General features: G+C 38.4%; 1 protein-coding gene across 1 annotated transcript in view; it reads right to left on the bottom strand.

The window, feature by feature from the left end:
* Nucleotides 1–25,129, bottom strand: part of VAV3 (vav 3 guanine nucleotide exchange factor) — a 508,157-nt gene that overhangs the window by 147,108 nt on the left and 335,920 nt on the right. Inside the window, exons 14-18 of the mRNA XM_012648507.1 lie at nucleotides 22,223–22,305; nucleotides 20,462–20,563; nucleotides 20,059–20,159; nucleotides 9,091–9,116; nucleotides 4,156–4,201 (exon numbers count right to left, since the gene is read on the bottom strand). Of these exons, the coding sequence (XP_012503961.1) occupies nucleotides 4,156–4,201; nucleotides 9,091–9,116; nucleotides 20,059–20,159; nucleotides 20,462–20,563; nucleotides 22,223–22,305 (358 nt within the window). The remainder of the gene's footprint in view (nucleotides 1–4,155; nucleotides 4,202–9,090; nucleotides 9,117–20,058; nucleotides 20,160–20,461; nucleotides 20,564–22,222; nucleotides 22,306–25,129) is intronic.

The following is a 25,129-nucleotide window of genomic DNA, read 5'->3' as shown; positions in this document are numbered from 1 at the left end:
ATAACATTTAAATGTTTCTATGTATATTTATATACATTCATTTATGCAATCAAAACTTTGTGCCTGTATCTATTCCTTTCCTAGGGAGAATATAAATTGCCTGTGGAGAAGGGACATGCTTTATAATTGATGATATTCCTGTGCTTAATATTATGTAAGAAAGGAAGTTGGTAATGAAATAAAGATTTCTTGAATTCCTTTCTTCATACAAGAACAAATAGTAATGGCGGGCGTTATGTATCAATCCTATCCATCTGAAAGAGAAAGTGACCGTCTTTGAAGATGTCTCTGCTAAGAAACAGTAAGACATCTCCTTGGTGAATAACAAAAGACAGTGTTTCTAAGTCACATGTATCTCTTTGTAATCAAGAGTTTAACAATGAGCACATGAGAAGCAAGAGCTCTCAGAAAGGACTCATCAATTTAACCATTATCTGTTCATTTACTATTCAAGGTTATCACAAAGCACACCAGTAACTTAAGATCAGAAAGGGAGTAAGCTACCTAAACATTTCCCAACTACTCAATCTAATCTTCAGGCAGCACAACACAGAACAATGGCCTGAATTTTTTAAAAGCTAGTGACTGGACTTAATACAGGATGCTATGAATTCCACAAATAGAAGACAATTTTGCAATAGTCTAAAAACATGGACTCAATGAAAAGAAATCATGCCCTGGTATATACATTTGCCACATACAAACTGAAATAAATCTTGTATCTCCTGTACTTAGACAGAGGGAAATTTTTAAAGCTCAGTATTAAAATTTAATTGCTAACTTTGACCTTGAGTGCCACTTTAGGTGAAAAATATTACATCAGTGCTCAGATTTTCTTGAGATTTATGATCTCATGTTCTTGACAAAGGCCTAGCACCTCCGTGTTCCTGAAATAATTGATCTGTCTGTTACAAGTGTTATTTTCCTGATACCAACATCTGTCTCAGGAAGAAAATTACAAACTGATGAAAATATCCTGCTATATTTAAGAAATCCAAAAGAACTACCAAAATTTGCATCTAACACAGTACTATATTTACAAAAGCAGTCAAGATCATAAATTGATAAGTTCTTAGAACACAACAGAAGACCAAAAAATAAAGAACAAAGCCATTTGCAAATAGTCTATAAAGATTAACCACAATTACTAATAAAGAGTAAACGTTTTAAATGTGCTAAAAAGCTACAATGCAAACTTAAAGCTCACATCTTTCTTGGGTTTGAATAATACATTTTCAACCTTGGGAGTCTTCCTTTCTTTGCTGCGTTATTGCAATCACTAACACTAATAATTTCACTAAAAAAAGTCTCAATCATAACTACTGATTGTGTCTATTGGTGAAGATAAGCAAAAGATCATGAAATCCATCAGGTAAGCAGAGAATAATGATAAATCGGAAAATGACTGTGATTACGTAACTTCTTGCTTTAATGGACATTCAACATAAAACTCAGAGTCTGTTTCAAAAGAAATAATGGGCAAATATTATTAATTCTCCTTCACAGGACAAAGTATCTAATATTAAATAACATGCTTTAATACAAATTAATTGTATAATCCTTGCTATCACTTAGCATTTACTACATACTGGGCACTTTTAAAAGTACTTTACATGGGCAACACAGTGAGATTCTGTCTCAGAAAAAAAAAAAAAGTACTTTACATGTATTAACTCATGCAATGCTCACAACAACTTTGTAAGGTAGGAACTGTTATTAGATTCCTTTTACCAACGAGGAAACTACAGCACAGAGAGAGGAGGCAAACTGCCGAAGGTCAAACAGCAAGTGAACAGCTAAGTCCGGTCCCAAGCCCAGGCGATGTGGCTCAGAGCCACGCTTCCCACCACTAGACTACGCTGTCGTGTTCCATTAGTACATCAGCAGGAAGAATTTAAAAAGCAAGAGAGGCAATGTGTACAGAAAAAGTATACAACCACTCATTAATTCATGCAGCAAATATTTATTAAGTACCCACTACCCATTGAACTATGTATTAAGTTCCTTTTCAAGACAAAAGGTCTATGGAGAAGATATTTAATTTACCTTTGTACCTAGCTCTGAAATTTGGACCTCATGAAGTGGTAACACCTGGCCTCTGAAAGTGTTTAACCTAGTTTTTTCTACAAGCCACCCTAAGTAAGGCCCTGGAAAGGAGTCAGTGTATTAGCACATAGATATGTCAACTAAATTAGCTAGAAGAGAAAAAAGTCAAAGGAACTTCCATGGTAAAAGCACTAACAGCAAATAATGTACCTTAGAAGAAGTTTGTCCATGCAGCCTCAGTTTACCAACCCCCTGTTTGAACATCTTGGGTGAGACATCTCCCATACAACTGTGAAAATCTGCTAAACAACAGCCACATCAGGGTCAAGGAAAGATCGTCACCAAGCAAGGGTTAACTTTGACCAAAGAAGTCTGCGCTTTGCCAAGCAAAAAGAGGCAGAGATGCAAAAGTCAAGCAACCTTGAATACATAATTCTAGCCTAAATCAAAAGATAGCTACAGGGAAAAATACAGCTTCAACCAGCAAGATCATGAACTATTTGTTTGTTTTTTCCAAAAATGTAGGAAAGTGAGAAATATGCTCATATATATATATTACCTAATGGAAAACTATTATATATTCTTACAAACGTAGCATACAATAGCACTTTTGTAAATTTATTCTTTATGAAGTTCTAAAATCTTTGAATAAATAGAAACACCAGAAGAGTTGTATCTATACAAAGCCACCACCATTAGGATAAAGGAGTATAAATTTATTATTGGTCTACTTAGCCATGTTTATAATCTGTGAATTTACTATACTTTCCTTTAAATAATCTAAGAGATCCAGAAAATTTTGGCTATATAGTACACTGTTAAGGGTCGAATATATACCTACTGACACACTATAAACATAGAAATGCATTTCCCTGGGGGAAAATGGACTAAATAGAAATGCCCATGAAAGAAAAAGACATTTAAAATATAACATTTATAATGTTTAGATAATTTTCTGAAACAGAAATACCATAACACACAAAATAAGACAAAAATATTATGGTCTCAGTCATATACTCTTACTAAAAGGAATAGAGGAAGTCATTTCTAAATATTATTGCAGAGTCCTCTGCAAAGGGTATCGTCTTGGGAAAGTTAGAACTATGAAAAAGTGACCCAGAACCCCATTTTTTTAATGGCCTCAATTTTGTTCTGTAGTTAAAAGATTTAAATTGATCTCAGGACACAAGTGAGGCAATTTCTAGCCAGAGGCAACAAAGCTCCCATAAATCTCAAACAGCTCATAAATTGGCATGGCTACATGGGTGTGGTTTCAGTTATAAGCTATAACGCTTTGAAAACTAAACTTTACAACTAGGTGAACATTGTTTATAATGAGAAAACAAAACAAAACACATAATCCAGATTATTTTCCAGCAAGGATACTCTCTATTTCACGTTCTACTTCATTTATTATCGAGTTTATATATTTAGAATCCTCTAGCTGTGAATACCTTTTACTCACGAAAATATCATATACATAAGATCTTTGGTAATTAAACTGTGGAAGGCATTGCTTAATGGATGAAAAAATAATTATATTAAAATAATGACAGGACAAACCTTACAATGTTAAACAGAAAGCAACTGAATGTTTTCTGCAGGCAAATAATTGGTCTCCAGAGAGGAAATTTGTTTATAAAGTCCATGTTTGTTTATAAAAACCATGCTTCTATCATAAAATAGCATAGATACAGGATGACGAAATTTTCTCAAATGGGGAGGGTATAATTTTTCTGGTTTATGTTTTCCCCTACTCCCTTAAAAAACGTTAATTTTTAAGTGCCAGCCTGCTGGATGATTTTCTTACCAGATTTAGAAGGGCACGGGGGAGGTTGCTGGATATGTGAGCATTAACCAGGCACCCCGAGGCTGTTCAGTAAGCAAATAACCAGCTCAACTGCTGACTGTAAAAAGCGTGCGGTACTGGTGGTTACTCACCATGTGAATGATTTACACATTCGATCGTGGCCTCCTGGTCACACATTATACACCAAACTGTGAGAAACAAAGGCCAACAATAGGCCTGACTTTCCACAGCAATTCCCATATACTTTCCTAATCACTTAACTGAACTCATGATTATAGGACGTTTAATCAGAAACACACCTGGATCCACTGGCCTGGGATTTCTTCGGAGTCCATTGGTCCGTTTCTATGCACAAAAATAAAAGAAAACAAAGATGTGTTGGTGATTTTGCATTATTAAATTATATTACTTCTGACACTTTGGAAAGCCAATGAAGGTTGCACTTTTTTCAAATAAAGCATAACTAAATTTGATCAAAACATAGTTTTAAAGTTTGCTTTTTGCTCCTCTAATAAGTCTTCCATATGTACATTGTTACATTTAATAAGTCATTGATAACTTATAACACTAAAAAAAGGAAATATTTTTGTTTGCTAAATCCAGACATTGTGACTCAATTTTTTTTAAGTCATAGGCACTACAGGAACTAGGAGAACAAAGCCCAGGCAGCCATTCTTGGTTGGAAAATGTTGCCAGCAAAGACATATGAGCAAAAGCCTTAAACTGATCTAAAACTCTAACTCAGCTATTTAGAGGGCCTGACAGACTAGAGACTGAAAGGGCTATACAGCTCAAAACAAAGACTTGCAGCTCTGATTTTAGCAAACACTTAAATGAAAATGGCGTTTTAATTAAGACCAGTTGTATCTGAATACTTTTAAAAAAACAAAACATACAGCTCATGAACCAGAAAAGTTAATTGTTATGGTCCAGAAAAGGAATCCATAAGAAAAAATATGTATTACAAAAACTATAGCTCAGATGCAAAACAAGAGATTTTAAATCTTTGAAAATGCATGGCTACACATTTGATTTCATAGGCATTAAATTCATTCCCACCTAATAACTATAGTAAACTCACTAATTAAGAAGGACTTGATTTTCACTTGTTATTACACAACTAGATGAAATGCTGGGTCCATGACTATCATATAATCTAGATTTTCACAAAAGCCACTTTCTTTTCATATGTGTTAGGGTTTGTGCTGGTGTCTGGAGTTTTGGTATCATTCAGAGAACACTTGGCTGTGCCAAGCACACATTAGCCATGGATTTTTCTCAGGGTTCCTTCTGTTCTAATTCACAAGTCAAATGGGTGAAATGAGGTTTTTCAGTCTCCCAAAGGGCCTCAAAGCCATATCCAGCAGACTCTAATGGTTCTCAGGTGAAAGCAAATTGGAGAAATTTTTTTATTGTAATTTTTGTTTTAACCCCAACTCCTTTCAACATGGATTTGTAAAAACTAGTAAGAGCATTAACATCAGCACTGAAGCTATGTTGAGCAAGATGGATAGCTGCATCGGGTATACCATGATAGAGTCCCTGAGGGACAGGAAAATGCTGCTCTGGACTTCTCGGTAGCCAAACCACAAAAAGGGGAAGCAAGGTGAGTTACAGATTCAGATCTGATAACATGAAAGAAAACTGCTTTCAAAGAAAAATTCTTTTCTACCTGAGATTTTATAATTTCTTGTTTGGAGCTCTCTATACAAAGGACATTGAACAACACAATTGACAATACTTTCAACAGGAACATATATAATGACGGGTATCTTGCTCTTGTTTACTTCCTACATATTCCACCACTTATTTTTTTTTTTAATTTTTTAAAGTCTCAGTGAGAGTGGGTAGGTCTAGAAGAAGCTCAAATGTTGCAGGGTCCCACCACCTTCTTAACATACTATAGAAGCTGTCTTTCTACTGGTCTCACACCCTCTGCTATCAAAGTGCTACGAAGGCAAGAAAGGAATTCAACATTTAGGTCTGATTCCTAGAATCCCTAAACTAGTGCTGTTTAGAAACTGTAAACTCAAAATGTGAAAAAGAGAACCTGAGTTCAAAAGCAACTCTATATTACCTTGAATTTAGGATTAAAATAGGCAACACAGTGTAATTATTAAGAGCATGGATTCTAGAATAAGACTGCCTCAGTTCAAATTCAGCTCCTGCCACTTGGCACCTGTTTGATCATAAGCAAGTTAGTTTATATCTCTGTGCCTCAGTTTTCTCACCTATAAAATGGGGATAATAATAGTACCAACTTCATAGGGTTTGTGGTGAGAACTAAATGAAATTAATTTACATGTGCTTGGAACAGTTCCTGTCAATGGTAAGGATTATTAAGTGATATGATAGCTTATTATTATTATTATCATCACTATTATTTACTTCATGGTATTTTGAATGTTTACATTCACACAAAGAATTAATTCTTTTACTATGTTAATGCCTTACTAGGTATGTCTTAGGTTCTTCCTGCTGAAAAGTCACTGAAAATCAGTCACCATGAAAACAGAAACCTTTCTACAGGAAGAGTGGGCATTGTAATGAACTATGATCCGATGTATTTAAGAAATATAAAAAAAAAGGGGGGGAGGAATTTTCAACTCCTCATAAGACCAAATGCATCTGGATAGTATGAAATTTTTTATACTTTAAAAAAGGACTTAAAAAGTATATTATATTATAAAAAACTTAGAAACGCTTATCAGAAAATTGTGAACAATTTTTAAATGCAAACTGCAATTGTCATCCTGTCATCTCTGTCCACATACTCCTGTCCCCAACTTATATTCTCAAAAGCCCAAGGCAGAGCTGGACAGGCCTTTGTCCCTAGCAGGAAAGGGAACAGAAGGGGAGGGCACAGGGGGTAGCCCCCAGCGGGCTCTCAGTTGCAGCCCCACATGGTTCTCATGGTGATGAGAATCAGTCTTCAGAACCTTCTCGATCTCCTTTGATCTACCTAAAACAAACCTAATTTTATAAGTACTTGGTAGGTACTTCTGGCTTCATGACCTATTACTTTGTTTTTCTCTAAAAAAAAAAAAAAAAAAAAGATACTTTTTTCATCCAAGAAGCTCTCTTTTCCTGCCTCTTTTGGGAAAAAAATCTAATTCTCTGTTGATTTTACCAATAACACGAGCAAAGCTTCATTTGCTATATTATATGGAAGCGGGCTTTGGTTCTTCTGCCTGTTTTAACCTGTGGAATGAATTTAAAGTAGCTACGCAGATATGAAATGATAAACTTGCTTCTTGGAGCCAGCGGGGCTTTCTGAAGGTCTATGCCAGCATGGGATGTGAGGGGAACATCCCAGGTGTGGTTACGGAGGCCCACGGATCCTGTAGCTATTGAACACTGGCCTACCTTGAGAATAAAGTACGAAATTAAAAATAAAAAATTCACAATCATAGCTATTGAAAGGGAAACAGAAAAGGACTGTAAGTCAGTCCATGGAGAGAAGGAAGGTCCTTTTAAGAGGGGAAAAAATAAAAATCACAGCGCTTACAAAAGGGCCTCGCTATTTATTTGTGGAAGACCTTATCTGTGGAAGTATCTGTATATGCTTCTTTATATTCTTTTGCCACACTTCCTACTTAAACCAAACCAGTTTCCACATGAACTGGCCAGTATAAGAGCTTACTATAATTCCCCATCTAAAGTAGAGATTATTAGCACAGTCACACATTAAATAAAAATTACGCTTATTTCAAGCAAGTCACTAAAAAACTGATGCTCTATTTTAAAAAAATCAATGTGAAAATTAATTCCTTTCATAATAGGCTTAAATGTACTTTTTAAGAGTATAAAAGTACCTGTGAGAATTATTTAATATCACGTGAAAATTATTAACCACTTCTTATTAGCACACTTTCTTTCTGTAAACACACCCGGCTTCACATTACTTAATTAAAGTAAAACAAAACCTTCTTCCTTGGAAAAAATAATACGCATATGTCTAATAGGATAAATGTTAAGTAACACTGTAAAGTTCAGAGCTCTACAAGGTATCTGTTTCAATAATATGATAACAGCACGAGAGAGTAAGCGAAAGAAGTTCATTGCCACTGCTGGAAGAATCCTGACAGCTCTGGCAGAAAAAAATTTTACCTGTTGACGAATCACTACAGGAAATTTTAGGTTAATTTATTTTAGCCCTAAAAGCATTTGTGTGGTCTGTTTTTAAAATATATTATTTTGTTATGCATTCCTTGACCTAGACTCAAGATTCTAAAATACAGTCAATGAATAACACTGAATAGATACATATGAGCTTCTTCACATCACACTCTTGATACCGTATTGTACAAATTATACAAACTAATGCAAAAAAGTAGAAACAAGTGCCTCTTACGACATCATGCTGTACTTTTCATTATTTTTACCAACTATATAAATGCTAGCTTATTAAAAACATACTATTACATCACTTTTAAAGAGACAATTGTTACATGTTAAAATAATTTGATAAATAATTATTGTTACTCTGAAATTCTCAGATTATTATACTTTTGGTTCATGTAACTAATCACAAATATTTTATATTTTATTTTTCTCTGCTATGGTTTTTTTTAATGTTTTTGCTATGGTATTTTGTGGGGTTTCTGGTGAGAAATCTGTTAACTTTTGGTTAAAGAGCAAGGCAATGGTTGTCTGGTATCTGACATATTTTTTATTCTTTTGTATTTTAAGTAACTTTATTCTGAGAGGTAATAGGAATCACATACTTCCAAGCCATTAGGAGTTAGACTCTGTGTTAAACCTAAAGGAAATGTCATCAGATCACGATTTTATCAATAGGACATGACACTAATCATGTTTGTGCTCATATGGAAAACTACCAGGAACATGAAACCGTGTCCTTAATGAACAACCTTAGAATTTTCAGTACTGGCAAATGTTGGGCAGCGACACATTTCAAGACAGGGACACGTCTACCAGCTTCCTGGGATAAGGGCCACCCTTCCTTCTGTTCTGAGTGCCCCCTGTCACACACAGTCTTATGCTAAATATTCACGTTTTTCTTCCACCTAACATCTTCAGACAGAGACTGAAAATCCCTCTGATTGAACTTGTGCATTTCATTCACAGGCACTTGGCTGCTCCCCCTATTCCTGTTTCTTTCTACTCATTTTAAAAGGCACATTTAACATTGTAAAAGCTCAAGTCTGGTTAAGTTAGCAAACAACTTGAAATGCAAAGATTATATAAAAATTTTTTAATGTTAATCTTACCTCCGGTAGTTTGAGCGTCCCTTGTTCTGAAACAAATGTAAAAATTGGCATTGTCAGTGTAAAGTTATTTTGTTGGGTTAGCAACCTTAGCTTGTTCTCTGCAGAGTGGTAAAACGCCACTGCTTTGTTTTCTTAGCTGATACCCGTAATGTATTTTCAGGGTCCCTAAGGCTGGGCTAGTAATTATTTTGCAACGCAGGTTCTCTTACCTTATTGGCTTGTCAGGAAAATGACTCACAGTTTTAAACGACTTCTCGGTTATGCTTAACTTTTTCATTGTTTACTAGGCAATGTCAATTCAACTACGTAAAGCGCCTTAAAACAAGGGCTTGCACTAAATTTATATGCATGAGAGAAAGCTAAACGCAACCTTTCTTCCAACACATCTAGTTTTAAGAATGTAAACACATTGAGTTAACAAAAGTGTTGCATTAACTATAACAGTTGCAAATTTAATACAGGGAAACACTCCATATGAATTATTTTTCATTAAGTGGCTATAACTCTTAATTTTGGGAGAACTATAGTTTGATTTAAAGATGCAAATTTAAAGACTGAGACAGGATTCTATTCTGACGCTAATTTTCCTTTCATACTTAGTTTAACTCTGTGAATAGGAACAACAACCCCTTCATTACACTTCAGTTCCTGAAAACGCCTAACAGCTATCAAGGGCCCTGGGATCTCTGGGTGAGCAATGTGGCAGAAGGGCAAAAGGTCACTGAGGATAAGAGCACACACTGCATGTGGAAACTGGTGGGCAGTATTTTGCTTCCTTCCCCCCTTCCCAGGAGCACGTATGCATGCTATAACTTCTCCAGACTGAGAGAAAACCCCTCATCCCTGTGAGCCCGTGCCTACACATTCTCCATCCAAAATGATCCCCTAAAGAAGGATCTGAGAAGAGAACATGAAACCGAGAGAGACATCAGGAGAGAAAGGGCAGATCTAAGTGGGAGCTCTGTAAGATGTTTCTCTAAGACTGTAAGAAGCTCTGCAGCCAGAGTTCAAGGGGAAAACTCCTACCAAGATACTTGACTGGCTGCCACGGATTGCTTTACACAAGAAGACTGCCTGGGGCATGGAACAGGAGGTTGGTTTATTTTGTTTTGTTTTGTTTTTTTCCCTCCAGTTTTTTTTTTTTTTTTTAAAGAACTACTTCCGATTAATGGAGAGGGAAGATCCAACGGGCAGAAAGTCACCTTCCTGCAGAAAAGCTGAGTCCGCGGCCCTTTCTCGATTTCAAACACCTTCACCTTGGCTTTCACAGAGAGCTGCCTTCTATGAAGGCATCTCTGCTAGGCCGAAAATCAGCCTTTACAAATGAGTATTTCTGGACAAAAATCTATTTTACTACTTCTTTCCCTCCCCGTTAGAAACACACAATGTTTCAGAAGATAGATTGCCTGTGAGGGCTGGTTTGGAAAGAGGGTCTATAAAGGTACCATTTGGCTGGCCCAGACTCAGGACCCAGGTTAGGTGTTCTCAACAGGGCAGCTGTGATACCTGTTTCACTGGTTTGCCCAGAAAGACCTCCATATGCCAGAATGGCTCTATTCCCCTACTGGTGAGTTAGAGTAGGAGCCTGAACTAGGAATCAAACTGCAGGAAGCACCAAACAGGAGGGGAGTTTACGTTTTCAATCCAAGGAGACTGAGGAAAGCTCTGCTATTTCTACATGACCTCTAACACAGGTGTTCATAAATGAGCATGCACCTTAATTTCAATTCAAAAGTATTTTTTCCTGATCTTTGCATAGAAGTGTTTTTATGTCCTTGTGAAGTAGGTCTTTTACAACATGTTTGAAAGGTATTATTCGTGACATAAAGCCTGTGATAACACCACGTGGCAGTAGTTGTCATACTACGCTCCATGAAGGTTCCTCTTGGTGCTCTTCAGGAAGAGGAAACTGGTATTTAACGTTGTCTAGCTATGTGGACACTTGCATGTTTTACCCAAGGAAGAGATCCAGGAACAGAATATCCTCATTTACAGGCTCTTCGCATCTTGTGTAGGGTGTGGCTGCCAGCTGCCCAGTTCTTGGCATGAGCGAGGACTCTTCATAGAACGCAGGAGGGTGTGAGGTCCTGAGAGGCACTGATTGGACTTGCACAAAATGAAGAACTAGACTTGGATGACCACCTTATTCAGCTCTCCCTCCTTCATTTGTTCCCCTTGTCATTGTCTCCTGCTTTCTTTCTTTGGTGTCTCATCAAGAGAGTCAGCTTTCCTCATAATTCTGATTGGATGCACTAAGAACTCCTCTACCAGAAGCCTCTTCTGTGTAACCCAGACAAGGAAAATGGAAAAGGGGCTTGGTGCTGGATGCAACCCCAATGCTAAGGGCACGGGTTCTTCAGTGGGGCATACCCTTTCCTCTTCCTGGCCATCATGCCTGGTCCTCAAGGCCACATCTACCCCGTTGCCCAGGACGGAGGCCCACTGTTGCCATAGCAGTTAGCACTCTGGTCTGCCGGGCATACCACATAGATAGCTCTGAGTTTTATCTTGGAAGTCTGAGTTTTTATCTAGTCATGTCTCATGGGAGGATTCTGTGTGTTTCTAAGGATCGGGAAAAAGCCAAAGGAGTGGCAGTAACTCTTAGAATCTACTCTGAGTTCAGAAATTCTTAGCCAGGCTCCTTCACTCATACTTTTGCACTTGTGACAGTGACCATGCCGTTACACTGACTGCATCCTTTACGAACATGATCTAAATTCTCTAACCACATTAATGCAATAGCTTGTAACTTATATGAAAATAACAAGAGGGAGGAAAAACCCAACTGCAACACTGTTTCATACATTTTCCAAGTAAAGTTCATTCTGGCTGAAAAAATAGAGTACGAATCTCTTTTTATGAAGTATTCCATGGAAAATTTGCTCTAATTTTGAAGTCTGCAACCCCACCTTTTACTTCCTTTTGGATGTGGGCATTGGATCTCTAGCAAACTCTGTGCAGGCCACAGTTCTGCACTGGGGCTGGATGCCGAGGGCTGATTATCATTAAATCTACTTTGGCTGCATTCTGACCCAGAAGAAAGGTTGGTTGCTGGTTGAGATGTGATGAAAAACATCTCTCTTTCTGCCTCTCTCTCTCAGGAACTTTCTTAAGGTGGTAATTCAACTCTTTAAGTGTCCAGAAATTTTTAATCCTCACCATATCCTTACCCTGCAGCCTACTTCTCAGGCTCCTATTGATCAAACCATAAAACGTTCTTACCCTTTCAAGCATCTTTCGAGATGGTGACTCACAGGCCCTCAAGGGTTTATACCTTGCATTCTTTCATCATGTCCCAACTGGTTTCACGTAATTCAGAGAAGTGCTGCTACTAAGGTGCACGGAGCCTTTGCAGAAACTCCATCTTCAACGCCAGCACAGAGCTCAATGTGCACATTTGTGTAAGGGAAAGGACTTTCACTGAGGCTTTAGACTCAGATCATATAATTCACTTGTATAAATACAAAATTCAGTCCTACTTTATTTGTCAGTTCATACATTATTACATAATTTGCTTTGTCTCCTATTGGAAGGTCTATTTCTTAAGACTAAACAAATCAATGTCCAGTAAGACCATTTATCTCGAAAGGGGCCACAGAAAAGTAATTACCAGCATAGTTTTTGAAGGTGCCTTGTCATCATGACGAACATGCTACTTCTGTGAAGTATTAAAACTAAAAGACAGTTGGACTGACAAAATTTTGGAGAAAGTTGCACAAATGCTATGTTCACCACTTAGATCTACAGCAGTGTTTTGAAAAGACAAAAAGCAAACCATAAACTACGAATAATACTTTGATCCCAAGGTTTTTCAGGAGCTCTAACAGGAATCCAACCATGTAGTAGATTCCAATTCCCTTTAATAATTATTAATGTATCATTAAACTGACCCAAATAGTTAGATGGAAGGAATAATAACTACTCTTGAGTATAAAATTGTCTTGATGAGTTAAAAAAGAGGAGTTAGTTGTACAAAAGGCTGTAAGTAATATTAAGCAGAACCAAAGTCATTTTTTGGTTATGAAATCAATGATCAAGCTTCAGTTCATGTAAAAGTAGTATGATAAAACGCCTCACAGTAGAAATAAGGCTGAAATAAAATAGTATCATGAAAGCTTATCTTTTATGTTAAAATACACAGTATGGTTTATAAAGGAGCCCATTTCAGACACCAATTTGGGGTGTAGGTTCCAGGTAGCAATCTCCCAGGTTTAAACCACTAGGATACAAAGGCAACTTCCTTCCAATTAGGAGTGGCTATAGCAGCAGCAGGAGCAGCAGCTGGCCTAGATAAAAGAGCCATTAAACAGATAAACAAATGGGGATCTTCTTCTGTTAAATATTCGAGCAGCTGAGTCTTGCATTCCTACTCTTAAGGAAAAGATGCATTAAACCAAAGTCATCTGCTCCAGCAATATTTGCCTTCCAACATTACTTTCTTTGTTTAAACTGAGAGGATGCAAAGCAAGCTATATTGATCAATGTTAGAGTAAGAAGGGGACCAAAGGGACTTGGCCATATATTACAGTAGGGGAGAAACATAAATGTCCACAAGGTTCGGTACACCTTCACAGTGGCGTACTGTGAGAAGGAAATGGCATCCTGGAATTGCATCAGCTTTGCAGTGACTTGTTGAGAGAGGCTTGTATCATGGAGCTCATACCTATTCATTATTAACGTTGGAAAGTTTTGGCACACACTTCAGAGCTCATGTATGTGTTGATCATTGAGGTTGCCATGGTGAATGTGAAAAAGCCAACTCAAGTTCAGCGAAAGAGAGAGTGGAACTGCCTGCCCTTTATATCCATGCAAATCCTCAGATGTAACGACAAACTAATCACTCAACCTTCAAATGTGTTTCCAGGTTGCACAGTTTGTCTTATTGAAAAAATAAACTTACACTTTTTTTTCATACTTCAAATGTACTTGAGTTAAGAATCTGTCATAGTCAAATATTAATATGAATGGATTACTTCATTCAGAAATGCACTGCATTTTTGCCAAGTAATTATCATTTCCAGGATGAATGATGACTAGATAAATTTAAGGGATATAGAGCATTACATATAAAAGGTTTCGGAACCCCGGGAAGACAACACCCAAAGAGGGCTAACTTCTACAAAAAGAAGTGTCAAGAGATGTTTCAAATGATTAATGATTAATATTTAGCCACATCCTGTAATACCACTAAGGATTATATTTGGGTTGAGATAGTCCTAGTTGGGGGAAAAGCAGCAATAGCTTGATGTTAAATGCCCCTACTTTGAACTTGGTACTTAGGGGTAGACACAAAAGATGAGAAGCACATTTCCTTCGTGTATGGAGGAGCATATAATCTACTAGGGGAAATAAAAGTGGTAGAGATGCAAAATAATCCATGTGTTCCACTACATTGTCCAGCTTCCCTAGTAATTAAGTTGAGGACATACGACTAGTTTTAGCCAATGGACCATGATCAAAAATAGCACTTCTTACTTCCAGGTCATGGGTCTAACAATCAGCAACCTCGGAGACTATGTGTGAAGTCTGCAGAGTCATAAGATGGAACCCACCTGGATCCCCATGCCATTGCTTAGAAGGGAGCTGCTCTGGTGGGCCACTGAGCCCACAGAAATCAGCGGATGTCTGAGAAATAAACTTTTATGGGTTATAGTCACTGGGATTTGGGAGTTTGTTACTTACCACAACACAGCCTAATCTTGGCAAATAACTAAACCTGCACACAAACTAATTAGAGAACAAATTAATTCAGACTACCACTGGGTGGTCAAGGTGAGGTTAATGATTAGCAAAGAGCTTGGACAGGAAGTAAAGAAAAGGTAGTCCTTGGAACTCTAAGGAGAAAAGGGAGCATATTTCAGGGAGAGGAAATAGTAAGAGCCACGCAAGAATTCTAAAAATGGGATTGACACGATCAGGGAGTAGGTTTCTTCAGGAAGAGGTATTTTTGTCACCAGCTGTTCTGCGAACTAGCTTATTTTCTTGCTACCTATTAACTTAACCCAGGTGTCCCTTGTCAATAGCCTAAAGATCAGTGCTTAGAGCACGAGCCTTTCCTTGCATAAATACTAGAAACGAATGTATAAGGTCTGCCTAGTTTTCTTTCATTCTTAAAGTACCAGCCAGGGATTCAGATATGGTTTTTATTCCACTTTTCTACCATCTAGTCAAGCTCTAGTCTCTACAAAGGTGTAACAGGACCCAGAAGCCCTGGTTCACTGCAGTTCTACTCATTCACCTGTCCTTCTGTTTGTTGGTCACCTACTCACTCACCCATCCACCAGGTCTTCCTTGAGGTCAAAACATCAATAAAGTATGGTTCTTACCATTGAGAGGCTTCCAGTCTGACTGAAGAACTGGACATGGAGTCCATGATAATAAACGTGATAAATGCTATGATAAAAGTAAATATAAGACGCCAGGGGAGCACAGAGGACTGACAGACTAAGGAAGCCCAGGCACTGGGAGTATCAGAAAAGGTTTTCAAAGTGGAGGCAACATTTATATTGAGTTTTTTAAAATGATTATAAGTTCACCAGACAAGGGAAGGAAAAACATTAAAATAGAAACAAAATACACTGATATACATAGAAATAGAAATGAAAAAAAGTGGTTGGGGAACTGTGAGTAGTTAAACAGAGTTGTGTTTTGGGTTGGGGGATGGGAGGAGTGGTAAAAACAGGGCTGGAAAAGTGACCCAGAGCTTTGTATGCCATCTTGGGAAGCCTGGACATCTTTCTGTGAGAAATGGAAAGTACAGTAAGCAAAGGAATGGTGTAAATCAGATTTGATTTTAACAAAGACCACTTATAAATTTATAGAAAGAGTTAGATTAAGAGCAGAAAGTTAGGGAATTTTGTAGCTGTCCGAAAAGGAGGCAATGAAATTTTCTGTCTACAGCAATATTCTATCAGTGGATTCTAGAGAGACTTACGAGGAGAGCTAAGAGAAGCAGGTAAAAGAATGAAGATGAGGAAGAGGGAGTAATCAAGGCTGATACACAGGTCTGGGTGAGTGTTTGAATGGTGGACCTTTGACTAAGCCAAGGAATAGAAGAGAAAAGTGTGTGGTCATGGCTAATGAGGTTGGTTTTGGTTATGGGAAATCTGAGGTCACTGCAAGACACCTGGGAGGGGATATGTGAAGAGAAAACGGAAATTTCAAATCCAGCTTCAGGAAAGAAGCCTTGTGTGAGATGGACCCTTATCCACCCGGGGTGTGGGCTGCAGCTAAGCCAGGGAAATCAAGCAGGTCTCCAAAGGCTGGCATGGGGGAGGTGATGGGATGTAAAGCAGTGCGCCAAGGCGAATGGCTAACAGTGCCAAATGACGGAGAAAGGTCAAATAACATAAGGCCCGAGATGTGACGACTAGTGGATCTGGCAATTAAAAGGTAGAATGAAAGATTCTCTAGCCTTCATTTAGCTCCTGGCTCACGCTGCCATGCTGTACAATTAGTGCCCCTTCTCTACTTGACCCCTCCTTTCTATAAACATGTCTGATGTTCAGTGAAGATGGCGTGCTCACTCCCTTTTTAAATTATTTTTGCTTTTATTACTTTTAAGTAACACGTAATTATATTATCCATGGGGTACGGCATAACATTTCAATACATATATACAATGTGTAATAATCAAATCGGGATAATTAGCATTTCCATCACTTCAAATATTTATCATTTCTTTGTGTTGGGAACATTCAAAATCTGCTCTTCTATTTGAAAATACATGATAAATTGTTAATTATAGTCAGCCTACAGTGCCATAGAACACTAGAAATTACTCCTCCTATCTAGCTGTACCTTTGTATCCATTAACCAACCTTTGCATGCTCCCCTCTTTGGAACTGCCTCCACCCCAACTATTCATCATTCATAACGACTGACCCATTCCTACTGGTCACAGCTTTCTGGACCACGAGTGGACTCCTGACTCACACTGAGCCAGTCAGAATGTCTTCTTGTCTCTTGAGAATATATTAATAGTTAGACTATGTTAAGCATTGTTGCTACAAATCTCTGTAAAGAAGGGGTGAATCTCAAACCACCTATGATTTAATGTTATGGGGGAACCTGGATTATGTAAACATTTGCGTTTGCCTTAAATCAATACTACCCACTTGCTTTAAATTTGGCTGTTGGAATGATTTCCCTCGAAGTCAAGTTCTTCTGAAAATGGTAACGCCTTTTCCTCCATACGAAAGTTCCATTCAAATGAACTATGTCTCCAGCCCCTGATGTATCTTGTCCTTCCCTCCTGCCCTTCCTCACACCCACAATTCCTCAAATACTACGCCAGTCATGGAAAACCACATTGGTAAACTTCTGCAAGCAATTATTACTGGATGCCAAAACAAAGAACCGTGCAAGTCTTAAGTCAACATTGGGATTCTTGGCAGGCTGGGTAACAGCCCACAAAGTCTACCTTGCCCGTGTACTCAGAATAGTACCTATTTTACCGCACTCACATCAGAGCTACCAAGCTCTACGCATACTCATACTCTATACATGGTTACTATCTACACCAGTGCAAAAAGGGGCAAGTTTAAGAGGATGTCATGACTTCCAATTTTCAGAGGGCACCTCTTTGGAAGTGGGGGACAGAAGGCTGCTGACAGGGCTATAACACAGATCCCTCTTCTCCCTGAGGATAAAGCCCTTTTATTTATAAGGGCCACCCAGAAAATCCTGGCAAAAAAGAGAGCCCTCCTAGGCAGGTCCCCACCATTTCATACCACTAACTAACTGACTATGAGCATTCAGTGTCATTGGTCTCTTCGAAATCTTGAGCAGAAAAGGACATAAAGAGAGAGAGGAGAAGAAAGGGCACAGATGTACAAAACAGAAGGGGAATGGAGGTCAGCCAAAGGATGCAAAGCAGAGAACGAAGAGAGCAAGGTGTTCAAACTCCAAAACGCAAACTCAGAAGTTTAAAAAAACTTTTTCCTTCTTGCTTTATAATGAAAGGTATAACAAAGTTTAGAGAATGATACTTTGTCTAGACTAGGGACTCCCAATTGTTTCCTGTTGACTTTTTTAACATAAAAGTTTAAATTTGTAATTCCTTTTAATGTCATACTTGTGTATCACCTCAAAACTTGTGCTCATTAATTTTTCTATCCACAAGTACACCAGACCATAAAAACAACAAAAATACAGAAAAGGCCATGCCTTTCAAAAAAACTGACTTCTCATTATAACATCTTGGATTAAATTAGCGCGCTCTTTTGTGCCCAGGCAGGGCACAGTGGTAAGCATCAACATCATCTCCCAGGATCCTCACAATAATTCTCTAATTTAAATTTTAAAGATTAAAAAACAAAAGCTCACAATGTTCAAGCAAATTTCCCAAGCTCACGTAGCTGGCAAATAGCAGAGCTAGGATTTCAACCATCTCTGCTTACTCTCAACTACTTACGCTATTTCCTTTAGAACACAACCACCGTGCAACTACGGGATCCCTTTATGTCCTTCACAGACCACACCTCACCAAGACAGGGCCGTGGGATTTATAAAAACATTAGCCTACCATGAGCAACTAACATGTTAATTGTCCCCAAAGAGATCAACAGAGAGGATACATAAAGATGAACAAAAAGTTAAACAAAAAGCTAAATTGTCTTCCTGATAAATTGTATCAGTAACAGTAAGAATTTCTATTTATTTATATTTGTGTTACATTTACATCTTTGTTAACTGTTTCTGACCTTCAGCCTGATGTAAGTTTATTTAACAGGCCTTGAGTAAGTTGCATCAGCACTCTGACCCCGATCAGTGAGTGGGAGGGGTTGTTCTGGAGACCGAATGGGCACCTGCAGAAAGATGCCTCGCGTTGCACCCGGGCAGGGCAGGCGCAGTGCAGGTGCTCAGCTGACGCCAGGATCCTTCTCCTTGCAGCTGCTCGAGCCCAGCACAGAGAATGGCACCGGCGGGAGGGGGCACAGGTGGGCTTTAAAAATGAGGACTGAAGGAGCAAAGTGAGAGGAATGTGCTATGATCCCAGTCCTCCAACAGGACTCACCTTTTCTACAGTTGCCTATTTTCTGAACTCAGCTCTGAAATAAACTATTCTCTCTTTTACTCTTCTTCACATTATCCAGAATAATTCAATGTCCACCTTTTCCTTTGGGAAAATCAAAGGTTGACATGGCTACCTTTTGAACTCGAGCTGTTAAAGATCCTTTCTTGTGTTCAAAAGTTTTACTGATTTTGAAAGGTCTTATTGATAAAAACACAGAGAAACTCAGGGGAAAAGGACAAAGAGGAAAAAGAAGAAAGAGAAAGAATAAAGAGGCCAGAAAAGAAAGAGAAGGAAGAGAGCCCAAGAAGAGCGCAGAGGGGCAAAAGGCTATTGAATGCATAATCACCCACAGTCTTAGAAACCAGCTCATGTAACAATCATGGAGCATTATTTTTAAAAACTACTGGGAAAATATTTACATGAAATCCAAAGGATATACGCCTTTTGTTAAATGCTGAAAAATGACAATGTATTCGATTCATTAATTCGTTAGTCTGTGTGATGTTTACTGCTGGCACCATTAGTATTTCTGAGCTAAATATTTAAGAGAATAAAAAAGAAATTTGGGAACTAAAGATAGACATGAAGAATATATTCTTTCGGTGTTGTTTTCACTACTCATTTGTTTACTGCCTATATCTGTGTTGTTGTAGTGGTATGTTTAGGGCTTGGGGTTAATGAAATGAGCGACGTGAAACCCTCCAAGTCCTTGAAGATCTCTGCCTCCAAAGTACGTATAAAAGTCACGCGGATTTTAAACGATTTAAAGCAAAGTCATGTACAAAAGTCACACAAATTTTAAGCAATTTTCTAATTGTGCTTATAAATGATAGTTTCAAAAGCAGATACGTTACAATAAACACATATTAAGAGTAAATTAGGCCTTAATTATGTTCAGCAAATTTTATGACCTCATTAAAAACAGAATCACAACCATAAACTTGACTTACCACCAGAATTCACTCTTCCACAATTGTCCACTCTTCCCAAACATTCTTTGTGTGCTCTTGCACCACACTTAAAGCATAAATAGCCTTGATAAAATGTTCCTCTGAAAGGTAAAATTAGAGAGTGATATATTAAAATGTGCTAATTCGGCCTATATGAAATCATTAGTGCAAGAAGGGAAAGAAAAGGTATCAGCAGTGCTATTCAAAGTACACCTCAGTAGAGGACGAGGACCTTGCCGGAGCTTCCTAAGGCACTGTCCAGATAGAAGGCTCGGCAAGGATCTGACAGATCCGAACTGTTAAGGCAACATCCCCACCTAAGAACGTTTCAGCTAGAAAAGTCTGAAACACTTAGCAATTATGCCAGTTCCTTTAAACTGAAAACAGGACTGAGCAAGCTTACCTCAGGAGCATCTGGCAGACTTTGCAGGATGTAACTCGAGTGAAGGTGTACATCTTGAAGTCATGGAAATTGGAGTCAGCATAGTCTGGCCTTATGTTAGATCTATAAAAAGGAAAAAAAAGATAACTTCCTAAAGAAAGTTTCACAACAAAGCAGCAGCATAGTCATCTAAAACCCAAATTCATTAAAATTACATTGGGTCGGGGTAGGATGTGAACAAAAGGGCTAAATATGCAATGTTTCCTAACCCAAAAGTACGCTATGCATTCAAATATGCACCAAAATCTGGTTGTGTGGGAACCAGCAACATGGAAGGACACAAGCAACATAATCCTCCCCAGAATTGAGTGTTCCCGGAGAACTTCATAGAATGGCCACGTAGGTCAACCTGCCTGGAAAAAAACAAAACCTGCTGGATCTTCATGCTGTGTGACAGTTTCTTTTCTGTGGCCACATCACGGAAATGTGAAGGAGGGGAGGAGGGTGCTGCATTTCGAGAGTTCATCTCTAGATAGGTGCGTGGATTATGTGATGGTTTTAAAAAGAAATAAAATAATTTTATGGAAACTTTTGAAACAAAGCATCAGGATAATCATTAAAAATATCTTCCTTAACAAATAATTCACTTTCTTCACAATCCAAATAGAAAATTGTTTTATTGTTCATACTTTGTATTTTATTTATATCATACACATATACGACAGAAAGTTGGTATACACACCCTACTAACATTCACTGCACATTTACTTTGTGCCAGATACTGTGACAACCACGTGACATTCAACACTTCATGTAATCTTCACACCAGTCCTAACTGGCACTAACAATATTACCAGTTTACAAACAAGGAAGCTGTGGCTTACTCTAAAATAAAGCTTACTGCTAAAGTAAAGGAAATGGCAGAATCCAACCCAGGTCTGTGCTCTCAGCTCTGACGCTAGAGTTTGAGGAAGAAATCAGCAATAATCATATTAAGATAATTAGATTTTTATATTTAGTAGGTATGTTGGAAACAGTTAAACTAGCCATTTCTAGAGGGTTTTTTTTACATTATTCTTGACTTAGCCATGTCACAGAAGAAAGCAGAAGAATTAGAATAGGAAAAGTCTAAAACAGACACAGGTACACCTAGAAAGCTAAGATGCTGCACTCTAAGACGTTACACACAATCTAAAAGATTGTAGGAAAAGTTGAGATACTGATGAGCTAGGGTTTCCCCTTTATAAAATACAGCAACTCTCCACCACACAAAACCCTGGAGTAATGAAGCATAACACAGGCGGGCAGCCAGGCATCAATCTTTGGGCTACCAGGAGAAGCCTTATGAAAAAACATTCTCAAAGGCAATTGGAGTAGCAGGCAGTGATGCAGAAGTGTCAGGGAGGTCAGCCTCCCAATCCGCCTGCTGAATATGAGTGTGCTAAAAATGAAATCAAATATTAGTGCCATCTGGGATTTCTCTGCTCTGTGCTTCTGGTGACCTCACTTTTTAGGAAAATGTTCCACTGCATGCTGAAAAGTACGGCCATTTGCATAGAGGCATTTTTGCATTCCTGACTAAAAATCACAGAGCTCTTCTTCAAGAAGGGAGGAATACAGAAAAGGTAAGGATCTAGAAACATAACTCTCTTCACATTGTTCAGAAAACATTTGTTTCTTGAGTACCTAAAGCCATGCATTAAAAGGTGCATCAAAAACCCATTTTCTTAGCCAGGAATGGCTGTTGGTTCATTTGTCTCTGAGCATCAAGGTGATACAGACGTAGATGGATTGTCAAATAACAGTTTTGGTCCTGGCAACTTGAAGAATTCATCAGCCTGGAGTTTCACATAAAAGTAGGTCTCCTTCGGGCAGAAATTCATGTAAATGGGTCCCAAACAATAAGAATTTAATTAATTTCAGAAGTCGGCCTTGGACATAAGTAGAACTCCTTTCTTTTGGAGTCAAACCAAGTTATACTTAAAAACAACAATATAATATAGAGTTGTATACAACTCTGATAACGTGTGTGTTTGGGGTGGGGGGAGACAGAGAGAGCGAGAGAGATTGATTTGTGTTTGGATCATTTGTATTTAAAACTTTCACCAACTAACTAGGAATAAGCTGGCTTTTCAGAAGACAAACAGCTGAAAGGAAGATCACAAACACACTGAGAGGTTCTAAAAAAAATCTTATGGAAAAAATTCTGAAAATATTTTAACAGTAGTTGCCTTAAGGGAAATGAAACTTGAAGTGGTAGGGTAGAAACAGTAGAAAAGAATTGTTTGAATTTTTTAAAACTATAATTGCATGTTGTTTTTTAAATCTATAATCAAACACTAAAGAATAAAAAGTTAACCTCTGACCCTGAAACTGCCACTGAGGCACAACTGAACATAAAAGCATAGTTAAGGGCAGGGATCTGAAATTAGGTCACCTGGGCTGAAATCCTCACTTGCAAATCAGCAGCAGTGTGACTTTAGGCAAGTTAGTAAGAATACTAATAAAACCAAACTCATAAAGTGAGGCGATATAAGTAAACTGCTTAGAACACTGCCTGATTCAGAGTTGGTGTTCCACCAGCGTCGGCTACAATTTATGGAGTGCTGATTCCAAATCCATGTAATAATGGTGTGATCATGATAGTACTTTGTGAGTAAGAGTCCCTTGGTAAGTCTGTGAACAAGTCCCCAGAGGATTCTCATTCTCCTGGGAATTTCCAGCAGCAAGGCTGTTATATGAGCAGTGTTCTTGGGACCAGGAATCCATATACGGTTATTTAAGTACAATAAGGAGCGGGGTTACCCAGGAGTGGACATGCATGAGAAATCCCGAGGAACTGGATGAAGTCACTGCCAACTGAAGAGAAAAGAAATGTCAACACACGTGGCTTGTAGCCTATAGAATGAAGAAGCCAAAAACAGTCAATTGGCTGGATGGGAAGTGTTCAGAAGGTAGATTGGAATAAAGAGCATAGAAAAACATTGGGGTTATAGATTGAGAAAAACACAAGGGCAAAATGGTCAAAAGTGAAATGTATTGCACACCTCTAACGCACCAGGCACGTTGCTAGGCTCTTCATATACTTTTTAACATTTATGTCTCACAACAAATCTACAAGGCAGAGTCATTCATTAATTTAATAAGTATTTATTGAGTAACTACCATATACACAGGCCCTAAGGCAAGAACACAAAGAAGGCTCCTTCGCTGGAGCCTAGTGAGTGAAGAGGGGGAAAGAGAGGTTGGCAGGGGCCAAGGAAAGAGGTAAGATTTTGCACAGAGATTGACATCATATTTAGGTGACAATAAAATCTCTATGGCTGAGATTTCTATGTAGAGATTTCCTTACATAGTGAGGCAAGAGTGGATGTAGTGGGCTGTCTAGAAATGAGAACCGAGGATCACATGGATTAGTTCACTCGCTTAGTCATGCAGTTATACATAAAGAATTCCATTTTAGTAATCTGCCTTAACATATGACAATTTGCTGTGGAGAACATCAATGGAATCTTGTAGATTTCTCAATAACATGTTCCCATTTCTTTTGCTTTTCATAGGGCCCATCACTAATTCAACTAATGGGCAATCAAATATATTTATAGGGCAAGGCATGTGGACACTCCTAGGGCTTCTTACGACATTGCACGTTCTCCTCAGGTGGTCTCCCCTCTTCACCTGGCTGCGTTGCAGGCTTCAGGCTGAGGACCACACGTTCCCCTCCCCCCGGGCTGCTCCTCCACTCTACAGATCTGCACTCCCAGTCGCTCCCCGGGCATCTCAAACGCAGCGCATACAAAACTCGACTTCCGTGCCTGACCCATTTACTCCATCTTGCACCCTAGAAACTTCAGAGTCACAATGAATTCTCCCCTTTCCCTCATGCCCTCTACATATTAATTTTCTCTTAACTTTTCCTCTGCTCCAATTTCTCCTTCCCTGATATTAACCAATTTTTGCTGACTCAACCTCAAAAATATCTTCCCCAAAACTCAGGTTCCTTACCCACGTGTGCACATGTGCATACATGCATACACACTCCATTGGTTCTGTTTCTCTAGAGAACCCTAATACATACATACTAGAAGATAATGTTAGGTAGGTTAGTGGAGCCAGTTACCAGAGGAGCGGATGGGAGCAGTGTTTAAATTCAGGTATGTCAGCTTCTATGACACTTTACTTGACACCAATGACAAGTTAAACAGACCTCCTAGGCTTTCACCTACTTTGCATAGCCCTAAAAGAAATCATCGTAGCATGGAAAGTGTCTGTGTGTCCAGTTCCCTGATGGTCTACCTGGTGCTTGAGGACAGGCGCCATGTCTTCTCCTTTTTAACCTGTCTCCTCTTTATAGTCAGCAAACATTCTGCCAAGAAAACTGACTGCTAGGTATGTATGGTTGATGGAAATCAGCAAAATATGCTTTTATGGTAGTATTTTCTTCATTTGTTTTCAAAAGGCTGCCCTTTGCCACTTATCAGATGGAAAGATGGAGGGAGTAAAGGAGAGAAAAGATATTTTTACTAAGCCAAAAATATTATCTCCCATATGAAAAAAAAAATTGAAGAAAATCATAATGGTTAACTGCTTTTATGGTAGTATTTTCTTCATTTGTTTTCAAAAGGCTGCCCTTTGCCACTTATCAGATGGAAAGATGGAGGGAGTAAAGGAGAGAAAAGACATTTTTAC

This window comes from Propithecus coquereli, unplaced genomic scaffold (genome assembly GCF_000956105.1).
Source record: "Propithecus coquereli isolate 6110/MARCELLA unplaced genomic scaffold, Pcoq_1.0 Scaffold289, whole genome shotgun sequence".
Classification (NCBI taxonomy): domain Eukaryota; kingdom Metazoa; phylum Chordata; class Mammalia; order Primates; family Indriidae; genus Propithecus; species Propithecus coquereli.
The sequence above is the reverse complement of the archived record's forward strand: the minus strand, read 5'-3'. Positions and strand labels throughout refer to the sequence as shown.